Source organism: Aulostomus chinensis, chromosome 20 (assembly GCF_037954235.1).
Source record: "Aulostomus chinensis isolate RoL2024-O1b breed Wild chromosome 20, RoL_Achi_v1.0, whole genome shotgun sequence".
Taxonomy (NCBI): Eukaryota; Metazoa; Chordata; class Actinopteri; order Syngnathiformes; family Aulostomidae; genus Aulostomus; species Aulostomus chinensis.
Genome location: NC_141339.1, coordinates 440,218 through 450,647, shown reverse-complemented (window position 1 = coordinate 450,647; position 10,430 = coordinate 440,218). Strand labels below are relative to the sequence as shown.

Below are 10,430 nucleotides of genomic sequence, written 5' to 3'. Positions count from 1 at the left end.
AAGGTGACCCAAAAACCCCCCCCAAAAATACAAAAAAATTATATATATTATATATATAAATATATATATATAAATATATATAAATATATATTTATATATATATTATATATAAAAATATATATATTTATATATTATATATATAAATATATTTATATATATTTATATATATTTATATATATTTATATATATATAAATATATATAAATATATATTTATATATAATATATATATAAATATATATATTTATATATACATATATATTTATATATATATAATATATATAGATATATATATATATAAATATAAATATATAAATAATATACAATATACACACACACACACACACTTGTTTATTGATAAAGGCTCAACTTCAAACGTAGTACAGTAAAAGGAAACCACTCACCACAGGATCCTGCAGTACTGACACCCCTGTGGGTTTTAACTACAACCATCATGAACCCCAATCTGATGGGTCCCTGCTTCCTTGCTGTGGGGTCCCCGGGGACCCGAGGGTCCTGGTGCACAAGTAAACTCCCAGCAGCTGCTTCACCTGGATCACGTTTCTCAGGGTCAGTCTTCACTGCAGCGATATTTCCAGCTGAGGCTTCGTCTGGTCTCAGAAAAGGCACGCAAGCGCTTCACAGTTGCCCTCCTCCTCCTCTTCTTCCTCCTCTTCTTCTTCCTCTTCTTCCTCCTCCTCTTCCTCTAGAGCAGCACTTTTCTTTGATCGCTTCTCCAGAGAAGTGACACTTTGTGACCTTGTCATTAATATCAACATACGTACATATGTACAGAGGCGTCTCCTTGGGAGGGCAGGTGGTGAGGATGCAGGCCTGAACCCCGATGCAGCGTGAAAGGAGACAGCGCCACCTACAGCACCGATGACTCTATGAGTGTTTGATAGTGTATTTGCCTTTCAGCAGCTGGGAAATGTAGAGTTTGGACTTGGTGCCGTCCAGACGTTTGAACCACACCTCTTCATTGTTGATGGTGGTGATGATGGCGCTGAATGGACAAACACAGAAGCGCACAATACAGAAGGTAAACGTGATGTCACTGGACGCCAGCTCTACCTGCACCCCCGAGCAAACACGTATGAGTGAAAGAAGCTGCTTTGTGCACTCACATTAAAAAACAGAAGCTGCAGATGATGAAAGAATTCAGGAAATGTTGTTTCTTACTGTTGCCATCACTGGGCCATGCCCCCAGTACACGACGCATTCGCATGTACACATAGTACACGCATAGTATGCATGCAACTACAAATGCAGCACGCATTTAGTACACACGGGTGCACATAATGTACACACATGTAGTATGAACACGCACACACACATCTGAAACCTTCAACCAAACAATAACCCCTCCACACACACACGACCAGCAGACAGTTACACACACACACACACGACCAGCAGACAGTTACACACACACACACACACGACCAGCAGACAGTTACACACACACACACACACGACCAGCAGACAGTTACACACACACACACACACGACCAGCAGACAGTTACACACACACACACACACACGACCAGCAGACAGTTTTACACACACACACACACACACACACGACCAGCAGACAGTAACACACACACACACACACGACCAGCACAGTTACACACACTCATCTGTAACCTTCAACCAAACAATAACCCCACACACACACACACACATGACCAGCAGACAGTTACACACACACACACACACACACACACACACACGACCAGCAGACAGTAACACACACACACACACACACACACACACACACCTGTAACCTTCAACCAAACAATAACCCCACACACACGACCAGCAGACAGTTACACACACACACACACACGACCAGCAGACAGTTACACACACACACACACACACGACCAGCAGACAGTTTTACACACACACACACACACACACACGACCAGCAGACAGTAACACACACACACACACACGACCAGCACAGTTACACACACTCATCTGTAACCTTCAACCAAACAATAACCCCCCCACACACATGACCAGCAGACAGTTAGACACACACACACACACACGACCAGCAGACAGTAACACACACACACACACACACACGACCAGCAGACAGTTACACACACTCATCTGAAACCTTCAACCAAACAATAACCCCACACACACACACACACACGACCAGCAGACAGTTACACACACACACACACACACACACACACACGACCAGCAGACAGTAACACACACACACACACACACACACACACCTGTAACCTTCAACCAAACAATAACCCCACACACACGATCAGCAGACAGTAACACACACACACACACACACACTCATCTGTAACCTTCAACCAAACAATAACCCCCCACACACACACACGACCAGCAGACAGTTACACACACTCACCTGTAACCTTCAACCAACCAATAACCCCACACACACGCGCGACCAGCAGACAGTTACACACACCCATCTGAAACCTTCAACCAAACAATAACCCCACACACACACACACACATGACCAGCAGACAGTTACACACACACATCTGTAACCTTCAACCAAACAATAACCCCCCCACACACACACACACCCACCATCTCCCCTGAGGAGGGAGTTCAGTGTCGCTGATTCCGATGCTGCTCCATGTGGCTGGCGAGGTGGATGCATGAGCCACACACTCAACTACAAGTGGGCCCAGACATCAGGGGGCTTCTGGGCCGTTGGGCAACTCTTTTGGTGTATTTGTTCTGGTCCTCTGGCACTCGGTGACCTGCCGAGCCAATCAACTGAGTGGCAGAGGTTCAAGATGGGTGGGATTGTTGCTGCAGTGCTTCAGGAGGTCTCTGGTATAACCCCTGTAGCGCCTTTCCTGTCAGCCTGAATGATGGAGAAGACAATGATCTGGCATCCAGTCCAGCACAGGCGGTTTTTGGCACCTGCTGCTTCCATGCAAATGGACTTGGTCAAGGTGGGAATACTGGAGATCTTGACTTCCCAAGACAGTCAGAGGATCTTTTGGAGGCATTAGATGCGGAAAGACTCCACGTATGTGATGTGTTGCCTGTATTAAGAAATAGACTCAGAGGTAGAGAGGCCGTCTCGCAACCAAAGGGCCGCCAGTTTGATCCCCACTTCCCCTGGTGACCATGTCCAGGTGTCCTTGAGCAAGATACTGAACCCCTAACTGCTCCTGATGGCCCTTTGATGGACTGGTGACCCGTACAGTCCAATGTCAGCTGGGATAGGCTCCACCCCCCAACCCTTAACAGATAAGCTGTATAGAAAATGGATGGATGGATGGATGTGCAAGCACCCAAAGTATAATCAGGCTTTTTTTAATGCGGCAGTTTATTTCTGTGTTCAGGGAGCAGTCAGGAAAGTGTATCCTTGGAAGGGGAGCTGTTCTAAAACTTTGGGTAGAAGACCACTGATGCAGAAGCAGATGGGTGAAGGATGCTAGTTGATGAGGTGGCCTTGACTTTAGTCTGAAGGACATGTAGAGGTCAGGGGTTGTGTTGAGGGCATGCTGTGTGGACAGTAATCTACATATTAGAGTTCATGGACATGGCAGGTTCTTGTTCTTGCATAATCCTGGAATCATCAGATGTTAATTAGACTTCTGTCAAGGCTAAACTCCAAGTCAACTCCATCTTTCATTTTACCAGATCCACTGCCTGATCTTGATCTAGATTTCCAGACCTGGACTGTGTTTCTGGGAGGGCTTTTGCATCATGTTCTCCAGCAGTTGGCTGAGCATGATACTTGCCAGTACGCCAGCTGCATTTGAAAGGAGAGGGATTCCCCGGCTCTTCTCAGACTGCTCTGTCCCCCTTCTATTTGTAAATGCCCACAATGTTTGCATGCTTCCAGTCCTGTGAGAGGAAGGACCTCCATGTTTGAAATCAAGAGCTGTAGACAGCGTGAGAGATGGTGCCCCAACAGTTGAAGAATCCAACACTATTGTTGTTTTTCAGCCCTTGGTCGGCTTCAGAGAACTGGGGCCTATTATCGAGGAGCAAGAATGGTGGGAGATGAAGAAGTTTATTAAGGGTACACAGCTCAGCTATGTGGGTGAGAAAGGTTCAAAGTGGTCTGTCCAGTGGCGTAGGGCTTTGTGTTGGTCCCTGAGAAGACTGTCCCCACCTACTGATTGCACTGGGACAATTGTTTCCTTCCCCGGGCCATGTTGGGCCTTGATGGCATCTTAGAACCCCTGGGTGTTTTTGCAGGTGTAGGAGATGGACAGTCAAGTCACTATAATCAGAAGTGAGTGCTAGATCACTATGACCTGGACCAATGCTAAACATGTCAGCCCACTGAGCAAAAACAGGAGACATCTGGGAAATGAGCAAAGTACACAACACACACTGTGCAGAAACACCCAAGTACAGACGGCAAAGGTCCAAGATAAGTGTAATCAGGGAATATCCTATTACTTTGTGGTACTTGAAGGTCGTCTGAAAATCTGTTGAACAGGATGAGATCATCACGCCATACCAACACATACACGCACAGCCAGTCTTCAGTATAAAAAGGTATGTCACGCTCTGGAACATTGGAAGACGTCTCTGACAACGTTGTTAGTAGGAATGTTGTGAATACAGAGACTTCCCCATCTGACACCTGTGTCCCAAACCTCTGATTCCTTTTATCCACCTCTTTCTGCCACAACACAGTCCATTGCCTTTGGGGGTGTGGGTGCAGTGCCCACACTCTCATCATCTTCCCTCCAGTTGCAAGAGGACCTCATGAAGATCTTCATCTGGCTGGAGTTGCAGGAGACTGCTGGTGGTCCTGTCTGTTATACTCCACCTGTGCCTTTCCCCAGCTACAGATCTGAGTTTAGGGGTTACTCCCCTAGCGAATGTTCCGTCCAGGGTTTACCAACGTGGCTGTGGGCCGGTGTTTGTTGAAGTATCTCTAGGGATCACAGCAGCTCTGAGATGCCCAACTACTTCAGGCTGAGGTCTTTGCCATGGGCTGTCCAAGGAGGCATAGTAGCAGTCTTGGTGGGGCTTGAGGCCAATCTGGCCACAGCAGATTACAAACTGTGTCTGGGACCCTCGCTGGGGTGGCAGAAGCTGCAGGCATCCCTCCATCAAAGAGCTCACTTAGCAGTCTGCCCTCGGCCCATCATGGCACCCTGCTGCAACACAAACACACACACACGCACACGCACACGCACACGCACAAATACACTTACCTAGTGGGGTACTCGTCTTTCCTGTTGATGCAGATAGCCTGTCCTCTGGTGTACCACTGGTTGTCATAGAAAAGTCGTCCCTCATCAGAACGAGCGACATGGTGATGTCTTTCAGACTTGACTGCCGGAGCTGGAGGGGGACAGAGAGGGACAGAAGAGGACAGAGTGGGACAGGCAAAAGATGTGACAAAAGAAATAAAGCAGAAGAGAAAACATGAGGACCAGAAGAGGACAGATGTCCCATTCGTGTCTCATGCTAAACTGACAACGTTTGGCTGACTGTAATCATGCCAACTCACCATCAACCTTCACCCTGTGAGGCCCAAGAGACGCCACCGCCTGTGGGAGGAGCAAAAAAACACACAGGAAGTCAAAAGGTGACATAACTGACTTTCACTGGTCCACTGGTGTCTCTGTTGACAGAACCAACCTTTCTTATAGCGGTCCAGTCTTCGAGAATATCCAGATCCTGCAGCATGTAGACGATATAAGGCCGTGCTGGAGACGTTAAAGAAAGACACACCTGATCTTACAAGATAAGAACGTCCTGTAGGTGAAGGATGGCTCAATGGGAAAAGGATATCAGAGACAACAACGGGCTTCTTCTTTTTGACGGGGCAGAAGGGGTCTTTCTTCTTGTTCTTCCGGGAATGCAGTCCATCATTCCATAACTCTGGAGAACAAAGAGGACAGATTAGAACCTACTGACACCGTCCCATCCCGAAGCAATGAGAGCGCCAGGCTGCAGTGGGAGTAGAGGAGGGTAACTGGTCTTCAGGTCAGTACAAGTGTGAATGCACCCTAATTTAGCCCAAGTGATTGACATCAGACTCACCTTACTGGCGAAAGTTTGGCTGGGGTCGTTTGCGTTCATTCACCTTTGGAGAACTAAAATACTCAACTTGCGAGTACTGTACTCCAGAAAATTGAGGAGTACTTCTGCTGTAATTGTACTACTACTTTTAATGTTCATTTTAATCATCTTGAACTATGCTAGCAAGGATTTCTTGGTCACACTAGGTAGAACAAGCTGAAGACAACAGCCCCACACAGGGGGACTAACCCAGGCCCAACATCCCCTGATCATCTATGATCTCCTGCTAACTCCGACATCTCTGAAGTGGTTCAACATACCAGCTGTAGACCGTAGGTAGGTACGTAGAGTGTACAGAACCAGCAGCAATCAGCTTGTCCATCGGCTGACTCAACATCAGGACTTCAAATGGATTTAATTTAGTGAACTTGTACAAAAATGCATAGGGGTGAAAAAGCTTCTTTCACCCCATGATTATCAAGTACATGATGGGAAAGGACATGAATTTACATCTACTTGTGTCTGTACTATCATTAGATGAGTCATTTGCTTTGTGTTTGGTGAGAACAGATGTTTAGAAGCCCACAAGGTACCTGAGGTGATGTCAATACTGTGTCTGTCTTCCTCCAGTCTTCTGATCTTCTCCTCCAGTTCACTCTGCACAGTGTCAAACAGCAGCAGCTTCTCACTCTGGGATGCACACACACGCGCGCGCGCACGCACACACACACACACACACACACACAAAATAAAAGCATTTGATGTCCATAAATAACTTGACAAATATCCTAACATCCAGGCAGAGTGCAACATCTTTCTGAGATGGAAAACACAAATGTGACCCTGATGTGACCCCTGACTCACCTCCCAGTGCTGGCAGGCAGCCTGGATCTCACAGTCGTACTTGTTCTTCACCGACTCCAGACACAGCTCCCGGTAGATGCCTGCGATAGCAGCAGCGGAGTGTCCATGGCAGACACAGAGACACAGCAGCAGCAGCATGGATCACATGAATATTAACCCTCATTGACAGTCATGTCAGGGTACTTGTCAACACAACAGTCTGTCAACAACATGGTCCCACCTGCCACTTTGGTCCTGATCTGCATGTTCTCCTGCAGGTTAGCTAAAGGTTCCAGGTATTCCTGAGCACAGCCAGCCATTACTTCCTGCAGCTTGATGTCCACCTGGCTCAGACGCTCCTTATACAACCTAAAAACAAGTAATACATCAGCTCAGGAGTAGTAGTAGTACTAGATGCCTACTGATCATACAGAAGACGAATACTCAGGTTGTCCATGATGTTGTGGTCAGTGAGCGCGTTTTTACCTGTGGGCCTGGGTTCAAGACCAGGGGGCCCAACCCTCTGCCTTCACTACGAGAAAAGATGAACAGAAATATGCCTGCTGACCACCGTCCTCAGAGACAGACAAGACAGAGACGAATGGTGATGAGTGGGAAGTGTCAGCATAGCTTCGCTTTGCCTGCGTTCATATAATTAGGGTCAGCTGGAACTTCTTTCCTGACTGGACACAGTGATTTGACCAGGACATCCAGAGCTCTGTTGTAACTGTGTGTGTGTGTGTGTGTGTGTGTGTGTGTGTGTGTGTGTGTGTGTGTGTGTAAAACCAGCTGCCCTCCCACCACAACTCTCAATAAAGAAAGCTCTGGTTGCTACAGGGCACTTGTAGTTTTCCTGAGCAGACTCACTGAAACACATTTGGCTCCAAGCTCACAAAAACCTGCGACGGTGGAATTATGGAGCTAAATTCTCAAACCAAACGTTTGTTGAGGACTAGAAGAGCGACTGCTGCTACTGATCATGACAAGGAGGAGGATTCCTGCTGGACACACCAGCATCCTGGACCTGGGCTAGCTGATGCTAACACTTCCCACCCACTACCAGCCATTGAGCTAAGCTATGTAGCATCCTGGACCTGAGCTAGCTGATGCTAACACTTCCCACCCACTACCAGCCATTGAACTAAGCTATGTAGCATCCTGGACCTGAGCTAGCTGATGCTAACACTTCCCACCCACTACCAGCCATTGAGCTAAGCTATGTAGCATCCTGGACCTGAGCTAGCTGATGCTAACACTTCCCACCCACTACCAGCCATTGAGCTAAGCTAACTAGCCTGGCTTGCAGCTTCCTAAAGGGCTCTATCTTCTTGTCTGTCTCTGGAGACGATGGACAATAAGAGACCTAAAAGTGGATGTGTTCCAAAAGAGAGGAGTAGTAAAGAAGGAGAAGATGCTTGTGATGATGGGGGTCACTTACTGCTCCTTCAGGTCTGTGAACTGCTTCTCCAGGGTGGTCATCTCATCCAGACACTCCATCCTCCTCCTCTCACAGTCTTCATCATCCATCTCTGTCCACACATGACATGACATGACATGACTATGACATCACCCTCACTGAAACTGACATCTCAGCCATGGCATGTGTATGTGGCAGACGCTATCAAAGTGCCGAGGCCCGGTGCTCTTACCCGAACTGTCTCCATCCTCAGACACCGACGTGCTGACGGTGTCCTCCTCGTCCGTGCTGCTGCCGTCCTGCTCGGGGAAATCAACCTCCATGTCTTCGTGGTTGTTCTCTTTCTTCTCCCGAGAGTGAACCGGCATCACGACTTGGACACGTCTCGGTCTGACCGGGGCACGAGGCTGTTGGCTGAGTTTAGCCCGAAAAGCCAGCTAGCCGGTTAGCCGCGCCGCATCCAGACAGCTGGAATACAGACATGGCTCCCGTCAGCCAATCAGAGGTGACCTTCCGCCCTCTGACCAATCAGAGCTTGTCGTGTGGACCTGCCGCCTACGAGAAGGTTCTAGGGGTTTGTAGTTTTCTGGATTTACGGTGAGGCGGTACCGCAGGAGGGTCGCTCGTAAAACACACGAACATTTACTTCCTGAAAGTGAATTCACGAATCTTAAACTTTCACCGCTGACAGAAATTAAGAGGCTGCCAATCAAGACAAGAACTCAAATACCTCACAACTCCATCCCTCCATCATCCATCATCCATCCATGTTCCCCCTCTTCTCCTGTTGAGGGTGGTGGGGGTGGAGCCTATCCCAGCAGCCTTCCCCCTGGACAGGTCACCAGTCCATGGCAGGGCCAACACATAGAGACAGACAACCATTGGCTCTCCCAAAAGAGTGTGTCTGTGTATGTGCTTATTCATGTGTATATATATATGTGTATATATATATATATATGTGTGTGTGTATATATATATATATATATATATATATATATATATATATATGTGTGTGTGTGTGTGTGTGTGTGTGTGTGTGTGTATATATACACTTGTATAAGCATATGTATACATATATATATATATACACATGTATAAGCATATGTATATATATATATACACACATATACACATGTATATATATACACATGTATTATATATATATATATAGTCACGATCCCTGTCTTGTGTCCTGTCTTCCTGACCTCCCTCCTGTGATTACCTTCTGTGTCTCACTTGTGTGATTGCACCACCTGTGTCTCGTTTTCCCTGTTTATTTAACCTCCGTGTTTCCCCTTGGCCGTGTCGGGTCATTGTGTCGAATTGCTGTCACTGTCGACGTCAAGTGTTGTTTGTTGTCAGTCACGAGCCTCCAGTCTTGAGCCTCCAGTCTCCAGTCACCGGTTTCCCCCCAGCATCTGTAAATAAACACCTTTTTGTGAACTCTCCTCATTCCTCGTCTGCAATTGGGTCCACCTCCCCCCACTGCAATCCATGACAGAATGATCCGACCAACAGAAAGCCAGCGGACAAGTTCCCCCCCACGCATGATGACCCTCTTCCAGTATCCTGCCTACATGGCACAGCAAATGGAGAAAGAGTCACCGGGTGTGGAGGATTTCACGGGCACCAGGCTGGCCCGGGGGAGTCGTCGCTCAGTGCAGCGAGCCCATGGGTCAGCTCGGCCCTCATCCAGGAGAGCCAGGAGCTCCCGGCCTGCGGGCAAAGGGCAGGCTGGCCGCCCTCGTACTCAACCGTGGTCAGATCCAGAGCTCACCCCAGCTACGCAGCTGCCACCCACGGACGTCATACCTGTCTCGGCGTTGGGGGTCCCGGCAGATGCCATACCTGTCTTGCTGCCAAGGGTCCTGGCGGGCGCCACTCCTGTCTCAGCACTGAGGGTTCTGGCGGGCATCACTCCGGTCCAAGCGGCTGCTACTCCTGCTCCACCGCCAAGGGTCCTGGCAGGCGCCACTCATGTCCCGGCGCCAGGGGTCCTGGCTGGTGTTACTACTGCTTCGCTAAGGGTCCTGGCGGGCGCCATTCCTGTCTCAGCACCGAGGGTTCTGGTGGGCATCACTATGGTCAAGCGGCTGCTACTCCTGCTCTGCCCCCAAGGGTCCTGGCGGGCGCCACTCATGTCCCGGCGCCAAGGG

At 48.3% G+C, this 10,430-nt stretch overlaps 1 protein-coding gene across 3 annotated transcripts; it reads right to left on the bottom strand.

The window, feature by feature from the left end:
* Positions 1-330: 330 nt before the first annotated feature.
* Positions 331-9,029, bottom strand: LOC147242136 (breast cancer metastasis-suppressor 1-like protein-A). 3 transcript variants are annotated; one of them, XM_086189187.1, is made up of 12 exons: positions 9,005-9,029; positions 8,507-8,742; positions 8,296-8,386; positions 7,099-7,226; positions 6,879-6,958; positions 6,608-6,704; positions 5,784-5,873; positions 5,631-5,695; positions 5,500-5,539; positions 5,201-5,330; positions 974-1,004; positions 331-869 (listed from the first exon to the last, which is right to left on the bottom strand). In XM_086189187.1, exons 2-12 carry the CDS (start codon positions 8,640-8,642, stop codon positions 771-773), a joined length of 987 nt encoding a protein of 328 aa, XP_086045313.1. In that variant the 5' UTR covers positions 8,643-8,742; positions 9,005-9,029; the 3' UTR covers positions 331-770. The 3 variants fall into 3 exon arrangements, with proteins under 3 accessions (XP_086045313.1, XP_086045312.1, XP_086045314.1); XM_086189186.1 differs by lacking the exon at positions 9,005-9,029 and having other exon boundaries at positions 8,507-8,893; XM_086189188.1 differs by lacking the exon at positions 9,005-9,029 and having other exon boundaries at positions 331-1,004; positions 8,507-8,883.
* Positions 9,030-10,430: the final 1,401 nt, after the last annotated feature.

Bases quoted from the DNA above. Each gene is read 5' to 3' on its own strand.
- LOC147242136 (XM_086189187.1), bottom strand. From the start codon at position 8,642: ATGCCGGTTCACTCTCGGGAGAAGAAAGAGAACAACCACGAAGACATG. The intron at 6,959-7,098 runs GTGGGACCATGT...CTGCTATCGCAG, and splicing joins GATCAGGACCAAAGTGGCAG to GCATCTACCGGGAGCTGTGT. The intron at 5,696-5,783 runs ATATCCTTTTCC...CGTCTCCAGCAC, and splicing joins GAAGCCCGTTGTTGTCTCTG to GGCCTTATATCGTCTACATG.